The sequence below is a fragment of the Pteropus vampyrus genome, unplaced genomic scaffold (assembly GCF_000151845.1).
Source record: "Pteropus vampyrus isolate Shadow unplaced genomic scaffold, Pvam_2.0 Scaffold50, whole genome shotgun sequence".
Lineage (NCBI taxonomy): Eukaryota > Metazoa > Chordata > Mammalia > Chiroptera > Pteropodidae > Pteropus > Pteropus vampyrus.
In genome coordinates this window covers 771212-793618 of record NW_011888831.1, presented here as the reverse complement: position 1 = coordinate 793618, position 22407 = coordinate 771212, and the positions used below count along the sequence as shown (strand labels likewise).

At 41.1% G+C, this 22407-nt stretch overlaps 1 protein-coding gene and 1 pseudogene across 1 annotated transcript in view; both read left to right on the top strand.

Moving 5' to 3' along the window:
- Positions 1-14367, top strand: part of SCIMP (SLP adaptor and CSK interacting membrane protein) — a 20990-nt gene extending 6623 nt beyond the window's left edge. Inside the window, exons 2-5 of the mRNA XM_011359743.2 lie at positions 4438-4561; positions 6810-6873; positions 9293-9363; positions 11167-14367. Coding sequence (XP_011358045.1) covers positions 4450-4561; positions 6810-6873; positions 9293-9363; positions 11167-11375 — 456 coding nt within the window. The 5' untranslated portion in view covers positions 4438-4449 and the 3' untranslated portion in view covers positions 11376-14367. The remainder of the gene's footprint in view (positions 1-4437; positions 4562-6809; positions 6874-9292; positions 9364-11166) is intronic.
- On the top strand, positions 1977-2096 carry LOC111739555 (annotated as a pseudogene).
- Positions 14368-22407: the final 8040 nt, after the last annotated feature.

Below are 22407 nucleotides of genomic sequence, written 5' to 3'. Positions count from 1 at the left end.
CTATCCTGTGGGTCCCCACTCTGGCTCACAGGTCCCTGTGTTATCCCTAAGTCTGAGTCCTGCCTTGAGAGCCTTCCTACGTCAGAAAGATGCCAGGAACCATGAAACATGAGTGGCCTCAGAGAGCTGATAAGAACAAGGAAATAGTTTTTCCAGTGGAGCCTCCAGAAGGGGACACAGCCCTGCCCACACTTTTATTTTCAGCCCAGTGGCATCATTAGGACTCTGACCTCCAGAACTGTAAGAAAACACACTTGTGTTGTTTTAAGGTATTTGTTGCTTGTGGTAATTTGTTAGAGCAGCCATAGGAAGTGAATATAATTTGTTTCTAACAATTACTGTTGCCTGGGCTCCCGTTTTGTTCCGAGGGGGCGTGGCCTCCCTTGATGACATTTTAGTCCAATTCCAAAAAATTTAAGTTACTTTTGATTACCAAGCAGACTAATTTTAGTTACAAAAATTTGGTCGTGCTTATTTTAAAACTTCAGTATTTGACTCAAACCTCTCCCCTTTACCCCAGTAAAGGGAGTAGAGAAAGGTGGGGCTGCCTCAGATCCCTCAGTACCCCTCCCCTTTGCTTTCTTCCCTGGTGTAGAATCATGGACTAAAGATAGGGACAGTTTCCCACAGGAACTCTCCCATCAGTGGGCCATTCCTGCTGAGCTAGTTTGTGGTGTTGGGTAAAGATTCTTATCCTTGGCCCCTGAGACCCTGGCCTTTGAGAGGTTCCTTGTGGGCCCTTGAGAGATCCAGCTGTGTCGTCGAGCTGACTGCCAGCATCCTCTCATGCAAACACTTTTTGTCCCATGCTTCAGTAGCTCTCAGCTATCCTGCACCACACAATCTTATCTATTCCAGGCCTGCCAACACAGGTGGGATTCAGCTTGAATACCTTTCTAGGGCCCAAATGTACAGCCATTGCACATTCCTCACTGCCTGCACTCCCCACCATCACTCCCCAGAACTCCTCTTCCCTCTCTGGTGGCACCTTGGCCATTAAACTAGCCCGGAGGCCCAGAGAACATCCAACTGGGAATGAGAAGATTCTCTTGGGGTCCCCGTCTCTCAGCTGCACCCTCTCAAAAAGACAAGCTCTTCTTGGTTCTCTTGAAAAGGCATCTCTCAGTGGTCCATGGGGAAGAGGGCTGCTTCTCTGGTCTTAGGCTGCAGAGAACTTGGGATGCTTATTCTTAACTTTGGGCCCTGATGATTCATTCTAGAGAATCCCTTGGCTCTTCATAGCAGGTACCACTACCACAGAGATGTTCCTTCTAAAGTAAGATACCCTGAACCCCGTTTGGCCTTTTGTTGATGACTCAAACTAACATCGACAGAGGAAAACCCTGTGACAAAGACAGAAAGCATTCCACCTCCTCCCTACCTGGGTAACCTTGGGCAAGTCATTTCACTTCAGTCTCAGCTCCTATCTGGAAAAGGGTGTGGTGGTGAAGATGAGAGGAAGCGAGATATGAGAAAGCACTTATGGACTGCTCGGCACACTGAGCACACTTGACACATCTGATGGCAAAGCAAATCCACTCAATTTGTAAGAATAAAACTGCAAAATATCACTCTGCATATTTCTGAAAAGTGACCCATAGTTTTACTTTCTGACATGATTCTTCCTCCTCTTTCTTCCCCAAGAATCTGATGAGAATGAAATGTTTTTTAACTTGAAATCTGAGCTATAGTTTCTCATGGAAGTTACACTACATGGTTGATTGACTCTTTTTTCTTTTTTTTTTCTTTTTTCATTTTTACTAGACTAAAGGCAAATAGCTAAAAAAAAAAAAAAAGTAATGTATAGGGTTTTAGAGTGAAAGTTACAGCCCCCCTGTCTTCCCACTTCCCTCCTTCCACCCAGTCATGCTCCTCAGATGCAACAGCTTTTAACGCTTGTGTCCTGGTATTTATTTCTATAGCTCTAAAGAGGATGTTTATGTTGTTTTCTGGAAAAATCCTTTAAGAGTAAGACAGTCTACAGCCATACCACCCTGAACACTCCTGATCCCGTCGGATCTCCGAAGCTAAGCAGCGTCAGGCCTGATTAGTACTTGGATGGGAGACCACCTAGGAAGACCAGGGTGCTGTAGGAATGAAAAAGAGAGAGAGAGAGAGAGAGAGAGAGAGAGAGAGAGAGAGAAAGAGATAGAAAATGGGAGAGAAGATTAGACAGAGACACACATTTGAATAAAAGAAAATAGAAGGAAGAAATTCTACCTATCTATAGTCTATCCATTTACTTACCTGTCTGGTTCCTCACAGCTAAGAAAGTGTGATTCCAATTTAGGTTTGTTAAATAAATAAGCTGCCCTCCAATACATGGTGGCTTTTTAAGTCCAGTGTCCTTTGACCTCACTTGGCCTTGAAAACCAAATTTCAAAGCCCCTACTGAAAGCCAAGTGTCCAGTCTCCAAACTTTTTCTTTTTCCCTTTGTTCTTTCTCTGTTACTTTCTTTGGTGCAGGCTGAAAGGGTGATCTACAACAAAACCTCTGCTGAGTGCATGCCTGAGGGGTGAGATAGCCCAGGTAGCTGACACTTTGCTATCTTAAGAGTAAATCTCCAGGACATCTACCGACATGGATAAATGGCAAAACCAGTGCTGAGTTAAAAAGCAAGCTGCAAAATGATGTATAGGAGAGTGCTGGTTATGATGCAGGACACAGCAAATTCCCACAGTGACCCTGCACTGAGAGAAAAGGGTTCTTGACTGAGCACAGAAAAGAATTCAAGTGCACGCCAGAGTTAAAGTTAAAAAGAAAGTTTATTAGAGAAGGACAGAGAAAAGACCAAGACAGGAAAAGCAAAGACTAGAAGCAAGGACAAAAAGCAAAGAAAAAAAGCCCCGAGTGTTCATGGAATTCAATTTATATATCATTCTTAGTTACTATGAATTACAGTTTAAAAGACTTTGTTTACCCATTTTCCTTTGATGGTATGTGTATACTGTGTGAAAAGTAAGAACATGTACCATGAAAAAATAAGAATATGTAGAGTGAAAGTCCCGTTGGCAGTTCCCACCCTTTGATCCATAGGTTCCCCGTGGTTTTAGCTATAGGGAATCAATGATTGTGTTTATTTTATGTAGGGTGCGACTTAAAGACTCTTTTCCTGTTTTCCCCTCAAAGTATGCCTAAATGGTTTATTAGTAATCCCACCAGAAATCTTCCTTTGTTCTGCCCGGTGTCCTCATGGCCTGGCCCTAGGGCTGATTAGCACATTGTAGACTTTGACTATAGCTTGATTTAATTTAGTTCTCTTGCTGCCTCCCTACATTAGTTACACGTGATTGGTTTTGCAATATAACTTTATTAGTAGCCAAATAACATTAGACTTGATTAAGCCAAAGCTTCACTAAAGAAATACAATTTGGAACTGAAAATTCGACTCGTGATATAACAACTTAATAAATGAAGACACTAGGCCAGTAATGCACATTTTAAAATAGTAAGCCAAGTTAGGTCTTTATAATAATAATGACTTCAGCGGTAACCTAATTTTGCCCCTGTTCCTCTACCGCCAGCCTGGTTCCCTGTTGACATCATTAATATTACTTAAAAGCATGAATCAGAAATGGCACTACACCAGTATACATTGTGAGTTTCCATTGGCTAAATGGTGACACAGGAAGTTGATTCTTGTATAACCTGGGAGAGATTTTAGGATCTCTCCCAGGCCTCAAGGATCATTTTTACTTTAATATCAAAAAGCTCATTCCACGAATGAAGGGAGCCTACCCCCTCCCCTAAATCTCCCTGAATTCCTGGAGGCTACTCCTATGAGTCCATCTGCAGCCTGCTCCCCATTGTTACTTGGAGCCTGGCAGCTGCTCTTCTTTCTACTTGCCCCTATGTCACCCGTGGCTTGGAAAATCACTGCACACATGTCATTTTCCCCCCAAGCTCTGTTAATACAAGCATTAGTTGTACAATTTACTTTAAGATTTGATGGGAAGAGAAGATCACAACACAGTATTATTCGGGCAACAATTTAAAGGATGAATATTAGACATTACTGTACTATAGATGCACTGGTCACTTTGTACTATGGGAACTTTTTAATGATGCTCTTTTTATTTTTTTCATTTCCCCCAACTTTATTTAGGTATAATTGACACAGAACACTGTGTGAGTCTAAGCTGCACAACGTGTTGATTTGATAGTTATAGTTATATGATAGTTATATATATATAATGATCACCACCATAGTGTTAACTAACACCTCCATCATGTTGTTGAAGACAGTGAGGCTCAGAGGTTAAGTGACTTGCCTTGGGTCTCCCAGCTGCTAATTGGCAGAGTTTGAATGTGAACCAGTGCCTGCCTGATCCCTAAGCAGATGCATCTCCACACAACATGGTAGATGGAGAGGTAGCCTCCACCACCCCAGGATGTCTTTCACTGATACCTCATTTCTCTGTCTTTATTCTCCTCAGTAATCAACTACAATGGATTGGTGGAGGGACAATTTCTGGATCATCTTAGCTGTGGCCATCGTCATTGTCTCTGTGGTCCTGGGCCTCATCCTGTACTGCGTGTGTAGGCGGCTGCTTACACAAGGTAATAGCTACCTCACCTTGGCAGGTGGAGGGAGGAGAAGGGGTGGTTATCAGTGCATTAGGGCTCCTTTAAAGCAAAAAGATTAATTTTGGGGCTATATGGGCTGACCTTTGAATAAGTATCATGCATTCTGGATTTCAGTTTGAGCTCTGCCACTAACTTGTAGCCACGGGCCTCAGTTTCCCCATCTGCATAATTAAGGGAGGGAGGTTAACTAAGGGCTTGGGTGAAAGCAGAATCTGTTTCAAGACACACTGTGCTCTGGTGTTTTCTCTCTCCAGTATAGCTGTTGATCACAGCAACTTATCTCTGAGACTCTAAAAGAGAGCACAAGTGTATGAAATGTCAAAAACTGTCGATTCCAAATCCATCAAGTTGTGTGCATTAAATGTGTACAGCTTTTTGTTCACCAATCATACTTCAATAAAGTGACTTTTTTTAAAGTATCTTGAGGTGTGAAAAATGGGCTCAATCCATGATCAACCTGTTTGGCCACCGTGACTGCCTCCTCTAAAATTATACTCTGAATTCTGGTATTATATCTACCATGGCCAGAGGTTCTTGTCATCCCCAGATTAAAAAAAAAAAAAAAAAAAGCATCCACCCGGTGATTAACACTAACTTTATGTTTCTGAAGATGAATATCAAAATGGAAAACCACTTCAAAACCACTTTGAAATGGTTTTCCATTCTGATATTCATCTTCAGAAACATTAACTCCTTGATTCAGTGGTGTGTATTCTTAAGATTCTTTCCCTTTCTGTAATGACTTAAGCCTAGAGTACATCTGGGAGTGGGAAATACACTAAGAGGTATAGCCACCTTTCCCTTGAGCAACCTGGGCAGGCATCCCTCTATGATTATGCCTTTGCTATCCTCCCACTGCATCTGGACAAAGCCTCAGAATCCTGCTCAATCCAGTGCTGGAAGGTCAGGGCTGTACAAGAAGTGAGATATTTTTGGTATTCTTCTTGATCTCTTTTTAGAGATAGGAAAACTAAGATTCAGAGAAAGGTGAGCCTTGGTTGAGGTCTCATAGGGACCAGAACTCAGGTCTGCTGGGCTACTCATTCAATGTTTTTTCCCCTCTATCCCTTAATGGTAATTATTATTATTTTTTAATACAAAATGTATTTAAAATAGTCCTGTAGTCCTCTATCCATTTGCCTTCTTAAAACTTTTTGTTCTCAGATATGGAAAAAAGTATGACCCCGAACAAAAACTTTCCCTATTCTCTTTTATCTTGACCCAGACCTATTAACAAGCAGGTTATAATTAATAATAATTTCTATGCCAAACGCATCACAATTTACAAGCTGCTCTTCTCATTCCTTATCTCACTTCCTCCCAACCACGCTTTTGGTTATTCATTTGACCAGCATTTTTCCGAGTGCCAACTACGTGCCAGGTGTAATACTAGGCAATAAGGAAATGAACACAGCCTGCATGGTCCTGCCTTCACTGGACTTGCGAAAGGCTCTGTAATCACATTTGTAATCATTGTAATCATTTGTAATCATTAATGCAGAACAGGGCGAATCCCCCCCATTCCCGAGTGGGGTCAAGTCCTACGCCAAGAGAGTAAGAGTCCTTAACTGCACGCAGGAAAGAATTCAAGCACATGCCAGAGTTAGAGACAAAAAGAAAGTTTATTACAAAAGGAATAAATCTCCACAGACAGTGTGATCTCCTCTCCGAGACAGAGAATGAGAAAGACCCTGAGTATTTAAGGAATTTGGTTTCCTTTTAAGGTATGGGTATGCAGCGTTAAAGGCATGTTGGTAATCTCAGGCTTTGTTACATAGGTTCCCAGTGGTCTGGCGTAGGGAATGAATGGTTGAGTTTATTTTGTGTATAATTTAAAGACTTTGTTTTCCTGTTTTCCTTTTATGGTATGGGTATGCAGGTTAATGGTATGGGCAAACAGTTTGTTAGTAATCTCTGCAGGAATCTTCCTTTATTCTGTTGGTTCCTTGGTGGTCTGGCTATAGGGCTGATCAGCCCATTGTAGGCTCTGAATACAATTTGGTTTGATAGTCAATCTGAGTAGTTCTCATGCCTCTTCCCTATATCACGATGACCTGGGTTAAATTCTAGCTCTAACATTTATTACTTCTGTGTCCCTAAGTTTGTTTCCTCTTGTTGGTTATTCTTCCAAATGTCCTGAACCTGCCTGTTTGAGGATTTCTGAACTCTAAAATCACAACTTTTGCTAATTCTTCATAAACGAATGTTTTTTTTTCCTTAGGCAAGAAAATGAAAATTACCAAGCCCTTGAAACAAATACAAAGAGATGATGAAATGATGTATGAGTAAGTGTGTGTGTCGGCGGGGGGCGGGGGGGGGGATTCTTCTGCTTTTTAATTTTGAGAACCGCCTGTTCACTTCCACTCTTGAGCCCACACTGCTGTGCTAGTATGACTTAAACTCCCACTTTTCCCATGCAGCCCAGTGAAATGTCACATCTGCCAATTCTCCCCACTTTAAGGGGGAGAGGTCTCAGGGCTTTGGGGGTGCAGGGCACCATCTGGCTCTCTCAGCTCTCCAAGTCCTCCTTCACCTCATCTAGTTTGATAGAGGTCGCAGGTCGGGCTCTGTGTTCTGGGTCCACCACTCAGGGTGAGGTCTACCCTTCTTTTCTTGAGATGGATTATAAGCAGTCTTCTAAAAGCTCTGTGCTAAACAAAAATATGCCATTCGCTTTACTTTTGTATTTTGTGATGTCTTTGAGGGCTTTATGATTGCTACCTGTGTTGGAGGTCCCAAAGACTACCTTTAGCTTACATGATTGGCTAGGACTCACAGGACCCAGAAAAGCTATTGTATTTACAGTTATGGGTTATTATAGTGAAAGGATACAGATTAAAATCAGCAAAGGAAAAAGGCACATCGGGTGGAGTCCAGGAGACACCAGGCACAAGCTTCCAAAGCACTGCCAACCAGAGAAGCTCACCTGAGCTTTGATTTCTAGGGTTTTTATTGGTGGTCAGACATATAAGCACAGAGCATGACTACTTTAGCTACTCAATCTCCAGCTCCTCCAGAAGTCAAACTGATACAGGGTGACCCAGGGCCTCAGACAAACACAAGCAGGCATTCACCATCAGTCACCTTGTTAGCATTAACTATCTGGCTGGCCCAAGGCCCCCAGGTACACAGAGAAACACTTATCTGGCAGGATTTTCCAAGAGCTTAGAGGTTATCCCCCAGGAGCTGGTCTGGGGCCAGTCCTTTCTCTGAAACACTATCTGAAACAAATCTATGCTTTTCTAAAATGACTGTTGTTGGGGCTCAAGGGAGCCAGCACATGATAGGCCTCTTTCTCACTAATTCTAATGTGTCTTGCATTTAGGTAACCAAAACACTGCCTAATGATAATGAAACTGGCTTTGCAGGATGTGGCTCTTCTCCAGGGGCAAGTGTGTTTCCTAATTCAAAACCAGGTGAACTTTCCTGCACAGTGCACAGGCAGCCCTGGAGAATCTCAGGTCTTCCCCACAGGGCAGCCACTTTCTCTGAATGGCATGGCAAAGACCAGAGCAGAACATATGCTTTTTGCAGTCTTGCCATCTCTGGAAGAGAAAGTGAGAGGAGCTGGATTTTCCCCCGAATTTATGAGTCAGATAAATTTCCCTCCTCTCCTGAAAAGAGCCTTAGAGGGGTAAAAAGAGGCCACTGGTGGAGCTCTTGCTGTGTGTCCCCTTTCCACTCACTCCAACAACCTAAAAATGCTTATGCATTCCCAGGGGAACTTAAGCACATATAGAAGGCCTTAGAAAATCAGTTTGAAACTAAGACTTCATATAGGGGAATGGGAGTCTAGATAAGGAGTCTTGCTTGGAGTCTATTTTTTTGTTGTTGAAACTTCTTAGTGAAATATAATATGAATACAGAAAAGTATACATGGTAAGTAACTGCAACTCAATGAATTTTCACAAACTGAACCAACCCAGGTAGCTAGCACTCAGATCAAGAAACAAAATTACCAGCACCTCAATATCTTACATTCTCTTTCAGCCATTACACCCCAAGGATAACCACTATCTGAAATAGTATGTTAGTTTCATCTTGTTTTTATGCTTTATGGAGTTAGACAACATGTATTATTTGCTGTTTGGATTCTTTTGCTCAACATTTTTTGTGAGATTCATTGCCTGTGGATATAGATTGTTCATTCTTATTGTATAGAGTATTCCACTGTGGGAATATACCATGATGAATTTATTCACTCTACTGCTGATGGACATTTGGGTAGTGTCCAGTTTAGGGCTATTATGAATAGTGCTGCTATAAACATTCTAGTACATGTCTTTAGGTGAGCATCTGCAAGCATTTCAGTAGGGTATATACTCAGTAGTGGAATTGCTGCCACACAGTGTATATACAGTTAGCTTTAGGAGCACATCTGTTTTGTAAATCAAAATACAGCTGGTGCTTATCTCCCCTGCTAATCCAGCTCAGGTGAGCACAGGAAGCAGAGCTTTATGCTCTAAGTTACAGTCCTCCAACTCCCTTCCCTCAAGTCTAGCTGTTCCCTGGCTAAAGGAAGTGGTTTCTTTAGAGTGCCAGTTACAAATAGGATGTAAGACCGAGAAAGAGAAGGCAATGCTTCCAAGTTTTAGGAACCATAATTTGAATGTTCAACCCTGTCCACTTTCCTTGATGTTTTCCTTTAAATCCACTGACAGTTTGGTCAGAAACAGACACTGATTCCTTCTTTTTTGTCTCCAGGAATGTCAATCAATCACCAGATCAGTTACCCCCTCTGCCACCCAGGAATTTGCTTTCTCAACTAGACACCTGTAAGTATACTTTGCTGATAACAGTCTCATTCAGGGTAGGATAACAAGTAGCTAGGTGTCTTAGTTGGCTCAGGCTGCCCATAACGAAATGCCATAGATAGGGTGGGTTAAACAACAAAAATTTATTTTCTCACAGTTCCGAAGGCTAGAAACTGAAAATCAAGGTGCCAGCTGAATTGGTTTCTAGTGGGGACTGTCTTCCTGGCTTACAGGTGGTTGCCTTCTTGCTGTGTCCTCACAAGACAGGAAGAGTTCTCTGGTGTCTCTGCTTATACAGGCGCTAACTCTATTGGATCAGGGCTGCACCCTTATGACCTTATTTAACCTTAATTACTTCCTTAGAGGCCCCATCTCTAAACATAACCACACTGGGGGATTAGGGCTTCAACATACGAATTTTGTGGGGACAAAGACATTCAGTCTATAACACTAGGATTTACAGACAGAAGCAACCTGTTTAAAAGAGATAAGTTTAAAAGGAGCAGAATAAGTACTAATGCTCCCAATTATCAATGTATAAATTCATATTCAAATCCCAGCTTGGAACAAGAGTTAAAAAGAACCTGGGGTATTGCTGGGCATCTCACACTTCCTATCAGAAAAACTCTATCTAGTTCCCTTAAGCTCTTCACATAGCTTTACCTCATCCTTCAGGAGTCAGCTCAAATGTTGCCCCCTCCAAGAGCCCATTCCTGGCCACCCTGTCTAGAGCAAGTCTGCTAATTTTCTTAATGAGACTTATAGCAATTATCAAAATTATCTTATTTAGTTATTGTTCATTTGTTTATTCATCTCCTCCACTACAATAAAAATTCCAGGAAGTAGAAACCTTTCTGGTCTTGTTCACCACTGTTTACCCACCACTAAGAACAGTGCCTGGAGCTTTGTAGATAATTAATAAAAATGTTTTGATTGAAAGGATAAATAATAATATTAGCTAACATTTATTGAGCATGCACTGTGTGTCAGGCCCCATGCTAAGTACTTTGCAGACATTATCTCATCTAATTTTCTCAACGGCTGTATGAGACAAGTACATTATTATTACCTTCTAACAGATGAGGCCACTGAGGCACAGAGAAGTCAAGTGACTTACCCATGGTCACACAGCTAGTGACTGCTGAAGCCTGAACATGAACTCAGATCTGTCTAAATGCAGAGTTCTGCAGGAAATGAAACGGTAGCAGTTTTTTAGGTTTGCTTAGGAAAACATGAGACTGCAGTACAGGAAGTTCCAGTCCCCATGAAATGTAGAGTTGAGCTGTTTCATCATCCTTCCCTTAGACACATTACTTCTTTTGCTATGTACCCATTCTCCACTAAATCCACCTTTTGAAAACACCACTGTCCCCATTCTTCTTAGCAGAGAGATTCGTACATGAGCAATTGGCAATAGTTCTGGAAACAGTGTAAGTCACTGTGAGGGATGTGCCAAAAAGGAAATATGGTTTGTATCACTTCCTTATGAGAATTAGGATCTGTAGACACAACACTACTCACTTGGCTACTAGCTCTGGTCAGTTTCTGGTCTAAGTTTCTGTTTCATGGTTCCCGCTGCAGTGCAGTCTTAGGCAGAGGGACATGGGAGTCAAGATGTCTGATCAATATTTGCCATTTACTCGCTTGGGCGATCTTGAGACTGTGTCATGTCTGTGCCTCAGTTTCCTATGTAAAATAAGGATCTGGTCCACTAAGAAGTGGGAGGATCACTGAAACCCATAAAAACCACACTGAGCCACTTGGTCAAAGATATATAAATACACAAGAGCTTTTTGCATGTAAGAACCTTTTTGTGTATTCTAGCCCCACAGGAAACAGCAAGCAAGCCGACAGAGACATACTCATTGGTAAATAAAGTTAGAAATAAGAAGACAACTTCCATCCCAAGCTATGTTGAACTTGAATGTGACTATGACGATGTTGAAATCCCTGCAGATATGGAAAACCATCATTTTCAAGCAACTGTTTCTTCTTTTTGGCAAGCTGAACAGGGTTCACACAGCTTATTTTAAAACTATCAAGAATGGTTGAACTTCCTTAGGTGTCCAGTCCAGAAAGCCAACGGTACTGTCATGAACCCTGTAAGATAAGTACTTCCTGAACCTTAGATGAAGCGTCAGCAACCAAATGACTGCAGCCACATCAAAGATGCGATGCTCAGACCTGAAGACCGAGAGGAGTCAGGCCTTGAGCTGCTGTTGAGTAATTTTTCATGGGGAGGGACCGGTGGGCTCCATGGCTCCCATCCGTGAGAAATCGCTCTGTTCTTGGCACTCTTCCCCCTTTCCTTCCTGTTTGTATGGTTCTAGAAATCTTAAAGCTTGGTATCTGATTGTGCAGAGCCTCGCAGGCTCCCACCCCCAGCACGGTCTTTTCCCCCATCAGCCCCAGCTCCTGCATTGAGTGTCTGTGGGTAGTAGTTACAGCTGAGCGCTCTTGTGTGCCAGTCACCATGTTGGCCTTGCGAGTTCTTCATGGGTAGGGAGTGCATTTTATTCTTGTGAACCCCACCTACACATGCCTCAAACCCCAGAGCCTCCTTATGATGTTTGGCAGACTGACCATTGAGATTCAAGTTCTCACCCAGGTTTCTTCCTGTGCTTCCTGGTTGTACCAGAACAATCAACAGAGGACAGAATTTACCTTCTGGACCAAAGGACGTAAGTTACATGTAGAAATGTCATTTTGCAATATGTGTATTGAGAAACAGGAAAAGTAGTTTTCCCTAGGAAAAATCATGAGGAACAGGAAAGAAGAGGGCAATTAAATGACAGATTCAAGATGGGAGTTCAGAGGGCTTAACATCCTCCTCCATAATTTTCGCTACTGCTTTCTCTGCTATATAAAGTTTGACCCAAACCTTGCCAAGCCCCTTCCTTCCAGATTATTGTCCCCACCACCTGGGAGGCAGAAACTCCAGTGTGATGAGCTGTAGCTAATGAGATGCCAGGAAAGTGGGCTGCCATCCTGTTAAAAAAAAAGTGTGGTCACCAAGGCCCAAGTCAGTTTCATAGGCTCCTGAAGCTCATCAGTTTTTTGGAGTTTATCCGCTAGAGCCCTAGGACTTGACGCTTTCCAACCAGACTCACAAGATGCTGATTTCCAAGCAGTCCCCAGGAAATCCAGCTAATGAGCAGGCTTGCAGGAGAGCACAATGAACAGTAGAAAGGCCTAGGAGTGATTCTTGAACAGAGCTTCTCAAGAGATGGAAAGCGTGTTCCTGTCATATCAAGTTTCCTCCCTCCACCAATGCCAGACCAGTTCTCTCTTTCTAGACTCCATGGAGACTTCCAGCTTTCTGTTAATACTTCCTCACTTTGGGCCGCTAGTTCTCTGACTATGGCCTTATGGAATTCTGGTATGCCACGAACCAAAAAAGGACTCTTTTCTCAAATTATAAAAAATTTGTTAATAGAAGTGTTTCACATGTATGCTTTTCTCTTACAAATTTTCCATAAACCAATCTCATATATGACAAAAGTTGAAAGCAAATACCGGGTAAATGTCAACTCCCCCTTGCTTTCTGGGACACCAGCCTCTCCTGGCTCTCTTCTTTCCTGTCTGTCCTGTCTTGCTTGTGAGCGCCCTTCTCTCTGAAACATCTCTTTAATGCTGGTCTTCCTCTGGGCCTCCTGCCCTCACCTTGCTCCAGACACTCATGAGTGATCTCACCGATGCCCATGGGCTCAGTGTCCACTCTATTCTGATGACTTCCAAATCACAGACTCCAGCTGAGCTCTCTCCTCAGTTCCAGAGTGGCCTCTAAGACATCTCCACGTGAATCTCCCCCGGGTCCCTCGAGTTCAACATACACTGAAAGGAACTGATTACCTACCCCCATTCCAAGCCCCTTGTGCTCCGCTATCTTCTTTGTTGCTGAGGTCAGAAACTAGCATACTATATGGAGTCCTTTCCAATGTTCCCCACTTCCTATTGATTGCACCTCTCAAAGAGCTCTCTAATCAGTCCATATGTCTCTATTGCCATTCCTAGGTCAGGTGTTACCAGCACTGCCCAAGAGAACTTCAGTAGCCTCCTAATTGGTCTCCTGCCTCTGGTGTCTCACCCTCCAAACCCCTTTCTACGTGGCAGCCAGTGATTTTCTAAAGTGAACATCTGACCACTTTATTCCCTTGTTAAAATCTCTTCTTTACCTATTATCCTCAGAAAAAGCCCAAACTCCCTAATATGGGTTACAAGATTTGTCAGGACCTGGTCACCAGTTATCTCTTCCAATCCTCTCCTTTTCTACCCCTTGCAGTTTCCACTCTGCCCAAATTTTTATCCTGGCTATTTGAAATGACCTTGTCTGTGGTCTCTTTTGCCCTTATGGCTATGGACAGTAATCTCCCCTCTGTCTGGAAAATTCTTCCCCACCTTCTGATCCTTCCCATCTCTGCTTAGATTCTTTCCTCACAACCCCAAATTTGGGTCTGGTGCCCTCTTAGATGCACTCCTCTTAGATGCACTGTCACACGATAATTACCTGTCTGCCTGTCTTTCTCCTCAACTGGAATGAGAGCAACATGAGGGTAGAGACTATATCTCTTGTTCCCTTATCTGTTCCTAGCACAATGCCTAGTCACTTTGTAGATGCTCAATAAACATGTTGAATAAATTATCAGTTGAATGAATGAATGAATGAATGAACTCCTCTGGGATCTCCTGTACTTGTCCCTGGAAGTGATTCTTGAACTGAACTTCTCAAGAGATGGAAACATTTCTCTCTCTGTATTATAATTGCCTGGTTATTTTTCCATTATCTTTTTAATCTGGGGTGGAACTTGTGGGGCTCACTGCTCTACTCCCAGTCTCCAGCACAAACCTTGGCACATAGTAGGCACTTAATATTTATTGGATGTTGAACATAAATGAAAATTCTATCCATCAGTTTGACAAAAACAAACTAGTAGTTTTTCTCTAGGCATGTATAATTTGGTTGAGATTTTATACTGGGTACTTATAATAAAGCCCTGTTTTCTATCGATAAAGTTGTTACCAGTTTGGATGACAGAATTAAATACATCAAGACTTCACAGGACCTTTTTGTGTACCCTAGACTCACAGGAAACCCCAAGTCAGCCACCAGCTACATACTCATAGATAAAGTTAGAAATAAGAAGACAGTTTCCATCCTGAGCTATATGGAGCCCTGAAGATGACCATCATGATGTTAAAATCACTACAAATATTGAAAACCATGATTTTCAAACAACTCCTGTTCTGCCAGCTTAACTGTTTTGAAAACTGATAGTTTACTCGTACCACAAATCAGTGGATTATAGTTTTCTTTTAAAAGTTAGCAGTCTGATCTTTGTGACACAAATAAGATTGTACTCAGAGAATGGCCTGGTATTACTAACAAGTTTTACAAATCACGTCTATCAGTTAGTATGCTGTAGCCTGCAAGGAACAGACCATCCAACTAAAGGCAACTTAAACAATGAAGAATTTATGACCTCACAAAAGGAATTCTAGAAGTAAGCACTTCAGAATTCAGCCACTCTAAAACTAAGGAGCAAGCTGACCTTTCTTTGAGTGTCTTAGCTTTACCCTTGTGGAGGCAAGGTAGCCACCATAGCTTCAAGCATCACATCCTCAGGTAATAACATTCAAAGTAAGGAAGGAGAACGGCATTTCCTCCCATGTAGCTCTTTTTTATTAGGAAGGAAAATCTTTCCCAGAAGCTTCCAGGAACTTTCCCTAAAATTGCACTGTCCTGGATTGGTTCACATGCCCAGCTATAAGAAAGGCTGGGGAGTGAACATTGAGCATTTTCAGCCTTTCTGGCTTTGCCATCAAGGAAAAAGGAAAGAATAGCAGCTGGATAGGCAACCTGCCTTCTCCCAGGTCAGTTCACTTTTGCAAATAATATTATTCATTATTTGTTCTTTTTTCAGTTACAATCTCAGAGTTGTTAGGGAGTTCAGGGTAAGGTGTGGCATCCAGATTCTACCATTCACCTTCCTTCTCTTACAGCATTTTGGCTAATACAAATAGACAAAGGATAGCCAGTCAGATGAGGATAATAACAATATCAACAGTACCAGCAATAACAGGAGCCCATGGGGACTAAGCGCTTCCTCTGTGTTCAGAGTTCTAAGGGCTTCACTGAACAATGTGACTAAGACCTCTAACGGGCAGGACTAGTGGGATGTAATCAGAGAATCCACCTCCTCGCCCTCACTGTTCCTTGAAACCCACTCTGATGGGCTAGTTCTTCCCTGCCCCCTTGGATAAAATCTCAGGCAGGTGCCATCGGCTTTTCTGGTTGCTCTTGGTAATAAAAAGTCCTTCAGGTGTGGGTTACACAGTCAAAACTTGGTGAGTATACATTTAAGATTTCTGCATTTTAACCTAAGTAAATTTTACTTCGAAAGGAAAAAAAATGTAAACAAATACTTAACTGATTAATGATATGCATTTAGGGGGAAGTGTACTAATGTCTGCAATTTACTTTGAAATGCACCAAGATGGTGGTAGAGTCTGCACTTTTACACCTGAGATTAAAAATAATTCCTTGTTCTCGCCCTAAGTGCAGGCAGGTCTGGATCTGCAGGGCTGCTCCACCCCACCTGCTTACCAACTACTTCTTGGGAACAGAACATGGAGGAGTAGCTGCCCATGCATCAAAGAGAGGGGCTGGAGCCTGTTCTCCCTTTTGAGGCAAAATTACTCCATTCATATTCTCAGCAAATGTCTTAGATTCAACTCAGTCAAGTTCATCCCTCCCTTCTCACAGGAAGAGACAGGGATTCTCCTCCTCTACAGAATTTTAAAGAGGATAAGACTCCTTCCTGACTAAGGATGACCTTCTCCTGACCTTGCTTTGTGGTCCTCTCCAAGCTTCTGAGGGCCTGTGGTCAGAGCAGTCACCTGGGGGTCCACCCAGCTCTGCCTCTATGGTTGAAGCTTGCTGTTCACATTCCCAATATGGATTTCACTCTTTCCAGCAAAAGCCCCAGATTTTCCCTTTTGAATCCATTTCTTTGTCTTTACTCAGTTGGTGCCATTTCTGTAGAGCCTCAGCCCAACTCAGGTAGACATGTGACCCAGACTGGCCAATCAGAGATTCCAATTCCCTTAGCCACAGTGACTGATTGGTTGATGCTTTGAGTACCAGGGCAGGTGTTTTATCATGGGATTTGAAGCTGAGGGGATATATGTTTTCAAGGTAGAACCTCTCATGGAGGACACTGAGCTAAGAAGAGAGTCCAGGTCCTAAAAGCATTGTTTGAGCTCCTGTCTGCAGCCAGGCTTGATTGACATAGGCATAACTTCTAGATTTTTTTAGTTACATAAGCCAATATTTTTTAAAAACTTTCAACTCTGCCCCTTAAGGCCCATCCCCACCTGCCTAATTTGGATCTTGCCCTCTTTCCTGTAGCTTAATGCAAAAGCCTCTTGACTGTTCTCTCCTCCTTCAATTCATCTCACTTGCTGTCAGAGTGAACTTTTCAAAACACAAATCTGATTAGGTCATGGCCCTGCTTAAAATCTTTCAATGGTTCCCTTTGTCTGCAAGGAGGAAACTCACACACTCCTTTGCACACCCTGCAAGGCCCTGATAATCTGATCCTCATGGATCTCATTTCAGCACCTGCTCTCCTCCTGCCACACACTCTGACCATGGAAAACCACTTGCAGTTCCCCGATGCATAAAAATGGTGCTGAGGCTTTGCACGTTCTCTTCCTTCTGCTGGGAACATCCTTTCCTTCTCTACCTGATAAATTGTGACTCACCCCTTAGGATCCAGGTAGAGCATCGCTTTCTGAGAGGTCTTTCCTCACTAGGCCAGGTATACCCTTCCTCAGCATTTCTCTTGCATATATCACATGCATAATTATCCCCATCTTGTGGTTTTACATCTCTCCTTCGGAGGATTAGAATGATGTCTTAGGGTTATCTACATTCAGGTTTTCCCAGGGCAGTTTTGGCTTTTGGCTTGTTTGATGTCTCAGGATAATTATTAAGGGCATCCCTTTCACTCTCAAAAGTTTGGATGATAAATTATATATTCACCCTACTTCTTCATGATCAGGTCAATGTCTGCACAGAGTGAGCATTAACAAAATGTTTTCAAGTGAATGCATAAATAAGTGGTCATCCTTATGTTTCATTTTCTTCTATCAAATAAATAGCTGAATTAGATGATTTCTAAGTTCTTTATTGCTTGATGTGGTTCAAATAAAGTCAGTAATCCAAAAGGCTAAGACCAGCAATTTTGGTTTATCTTCCCTTTGAAAGGGCCATCTATATAGAATTCCACATTTAAACATATTCGCTCCTAGATTTATAACTTTAGAGACCATGACCTGCTGAGAGTCTGGTTATTGGCACAAAAAATTTATTGAAGACACAGTTCCTTCAGCTAGCCCCACCAGGAGCTAGATAATCCCCTAACAACAGATAAAAAAACAATTTCCATTTGTTCTTGTGATGCATGCTGCATCAACAATATTACTACTGCTCAGATATGTCTCCTGAATTGTGCTGTGCTTCGGTTTCTAACCTATCCCATTCATTTCCCTGAGTGGCAGCATAAAATCTCATCAAGATTTATACTTGGTTGCCCAAAGCCCTCCACCATAAATATCAGGTAATAGCTGACTGTGGTCACATTTCATTTTACTAGAGTAGGGTGTGCAAATCACTACATGCAAAACCATTGTAAGAAAATAGCATATGATTTTACTCATATGCAGAATTTAAGGAACAAAAGAAACAAAATGAAAACAGACTCATAGATACAGAGAACAAACTGGTGATGGGGGGGGTGATGGGAGGCAGCGTGAAAAAAGGTGAAGGGATGAAGAAGTACAAATTAGTAGTTACTAAACATCATAGGGATATGGAACATAGGTAATATAGTCAATAATATTGTAATAACGGTATAGTGTGCTAGATGGGTGCTACAGTAATCAGGGGGATCACTTCATAAATTATATAAATGCCTAACCATTGTGCTATATACCTAAAATTAATTTAAAAAAATTTTTTTAAAGAAACATCCAATTAATGACATTGCATCTTGGCCCTGTAAAACTCAGTTTTTTATATTTACCCACATCTTATTTCCCAAATTTAATGCAGTAAAAGTTTTATATCATCTACACTTGAACAATTCAAATATTCTACAATCAAAAAACAACACCAAATAACCTTGGTCACTTGATGACCTATAAACTAACAGCCTTTGAATTTTTGTTAACATTAGATGCCTTAGCATTTTTTTATGAATTGAGTGTCAGTGGAAAATGGTTTAGATTTTAACAAAAATTACAGAAGGCAGTATTTGAGAACAATGAAATTCCCCTGATGGTAAAAAAAAAGCATATTTGCATAATTTGTACACCTCTATCTCCCATGAGGCGCCAAAAATAAATTTTCCGATACATTTAATGTTGACACTCTACAACACCGTTTTCAGTGACCAAGAAAAACTTCCTCTGAATACATAAAAAATAAATATTACCCTGCATTTCTCACTATTGTTAAGAAAAGATATTGAATCAATAAGTTTAACAATAATTCCGCAATTCTTTACGATTTGAGATATCCCTAAAAAAACCAACTATATACAGATTTTTGTTTAACTTCTGCTTTAGCCACTCTGGAGAGCAATTTGGTAACATCTAATAAAATTGAGAATGTGGATACCCTATATGATCCAGCAACCCCACTTCAGGATACATACCCTAAAACAGTGGCTTTTAAACTTTTTGGTACCAGGTCACCATTACACTCTTAAAAATGACAGAGGACAACAGAGGGATTTTGTTTACAGTTAAAGTAGGGAGGAGGCAAGAGAATTAACAAATGTTAATAAAGCCGCATTCAGAGACTGCAATATGCTGATCAGCCATGCAGCCAGGCCAGGAGGACACCTTCAGAACAAAGGAAGATTTCTGCTTGGATTGCTAACGACCCATTGCCCACACCTGTGAAGGAGAACCAGGAACCAAGAGTCATTCCCTATAGCTAAAACTATGGGGAACCTATGAATTAAAGGCTGGGAACTGCCAGCAGGTCTTTCACTCTACATATTCTTACCTTTTTACTACATACTCTTCTCCTTCCCCTTCTTCACTTTAGGTCCACGTCAAAGGAGATGGGTTAATAGTCTTTTAAACTATAACTCACTGAAACTGAAGAATGACATATAAACTAAATTCCCGGGACACTCAGGGTCCCCTTCAGTGTCTTTTACTCTGTCTCTCTCACTGTCCTCATCTCGATTGTCTCTGTTCCTCTAGGCCCCTCTCAGTGCCTTTGCTCTTACCTCTCTCTCACTCTCTGCCTCTGAGAGGAGACCACACTCTGTGGAGTGTTATTCCTTTTCTAATAAACTTTCCTTTTGACTCTAACTTTGGCGTGTGTGTTGAATTCTCTCCACACTCTCCACAAAAGACTCTTCTCTCCGTACAGGGCTTGGTCTCTGCCCCCACTTGGGGAAATGTGCCGTCCTGCATCACAGTGACAATATCTTTTGATATTTACCTTGTTGGAAATTAAAAATTACAAAGATTTTAAATATTAGTTCGTTTAAAACAAATTATGTTAATATAAATAATTTTTATTAAAATTATATTTTACCAAGCAAAAAAAATTTGTGAGAAGTGACACTGTATTAGATTTTTGTAGATCTCCTTAATGTCTGACTTAATAGAAACCATCCAGATTCTCCTATCTGCTTCTGCAGTTGATCTGTTGCAATGTCAACATCACGTAGCCTCTTGAAAGCTCCAATGTACATTCATGAGAGAGTAAACATAAGGGCAAATAACATTTTAGTATTACTGTGAAAATAGTTTTGATCACATGGCTGAGACCCCCGCCCTGCTGAATGTGGCTTTATTAACATTTGATCACATGGTTTCAGAACCACCGCCCTGCTGAATGTGGCTTTATTAACATTTTTAATTCTCTTGCTTCCTCCCTACTTTAACTATAAACAAAATCCCTCTGTTGTCCTCATTTTTAAGAGTGTAATGGTGACGTGGTACCAAAAAGTTCAAAAGCCACTGTTCTAGGGTATGTATCCTAAAGAGGGGCTGCTGGATCATATAAGGTATCCACATTCTCAATTTTACTAGATGTTGTCAAATTGCTGTCCAAAGTGGCTGAGGCAGAACTTTAACTCAAGCACATGTATAAAAATGTTCTTCGTGGTTATTGTTGTTTATAACATGAAAGTGGAACCAATGTCCATCTTGTAGTCCATCTACATACAGGGTACTTCAAGATCTATGTAGGCTGTACCATTGCTGCATTGCTCACCACATATTTCCAGTTGGCACAGGGCTGGTGCTCAATAAATATTTGTGGGAGGAAAGGAAATGAGAGGGGCAGCGAGGGAGAAAATATATTGTTCTGAGATTGCTTTAAAATTTAACCCTATTTCGTGGACATCTTTTCAGATGTAGACTTTTAGTTCACAGGCTAGGAATGACCAAAAGCCATGTGACTCTTGTACAACTAACTAGGAAGCTTCCTTTTCTATTGTTTAAAAATAAAGGTGTATGAATTTAAGACATTTTGATCTGTTAATCACTACAGGCTGCAAAACATTGCCATCTAGTGGTGCATTCAGAAGTCTACACAAAATGGCCTTTGCTGTTAAAAAAATAACTGAATATCTTGCCCACATTTTCTTTGGGAGTCTTCTGTAATTCAGACAGAAAGTTGAGTCAATTACTTAAAAGCTTTCCAGAAATAATATAATAAATGTATATCTCTTTGTTACTCCTGTAATTTGTGTGTACACTGGAAGATTTTCTTAAGATCATTTAAGTAAATTTGTTAATATTTCTCAGATCATACAGCAAAACCGATGGTTAAAACAAGTTAATAGACTATTTTCTTCATGTAAATATCTTTTTCTTTCTCTCTTCTTACTTTCGCTTGGTCTCTAATTTACATTGTGAGAGATTTTTAAAACTGCATGTAGAAAAAAATAGCAATGCATAGTAACTGCTCAATAAATGTTTGCTGCAAATAAGAAAAACACACATTCATAGCCTTTACTTCAATGCCTTTTTTGTTCAATTTTGTATCCTCAATGGCTAGCATATACGGGAGCCTAATAACTATTGTGAAAGGAAAGTGGGGAAGGAAAAACAAGATGGAAGGAAAAAAAGGCCAATTATGTTCAAAATAGGGATAAAAGTCATGATCTTCAGAATGTATTTTATCTCTATGATTCTAGAACATTAATAACGAAGAGGCCATGGTGAATCACGAAGCTTTCAAAGCAATCTACAATCATTGCACTGACAATGAAGTGATTCAAATTTCCTTACCCTTTATCACCAATGAAACAGTCCTACTCTAAACATTACTGGGGTCCTCATTTTTCAAATATTTATTATCTAAATCTTCAAAGTTATGAGTCTGGATAGGGAAAATTCATCAAAAGATGAAAACATTCACCCATCAACTTCTAATTAGTCCCCTTGCAAAAACCTCCCCACTTAATATTCACATGTATCCCCACCTATCTAGTTAACATCTTGTCCTTCGGGGGATGCAAACATTGCATAATAAAATAAAAATACTGTACAATGAAAATTTATTACAAAGTAAAATTGCAACTCTTCCAACAAAAGTAGAAGGAGTTCCACAAAGTACATAAAAGTGATGGGGGAAATTGCTTGAAGCCATTGACAAATGAGAATGTGGCAGAGAAAATTGATACAAAGACACGATAGTGATAGATGCTTCCTATTCTGGTTATCCATTGCTGCAAAACCTATTTACTGGCTTAAAACAACAACAATTATTTCATTATCTCTCACAGTTTCTACATCAGGAATTCTCAGGGGGCTGGGCTCAGCAGTTCTGACTGGAATCTCTAATGCAGTTGCAATGTGATGATGGTTCTTTCCCCTCACACCCAAGTACCCAGCCCCATTAAACCCCTAATAGGTCTCTGTTGCCCCTGGGATAAAGCCAAAAAGCTTTCTAGATGTTCGGTGGTGTGGCTTAATCTTTCCAAGTTCATCTCATGCCATACTGCACGCTTCTTGTTGTCCACCTACACA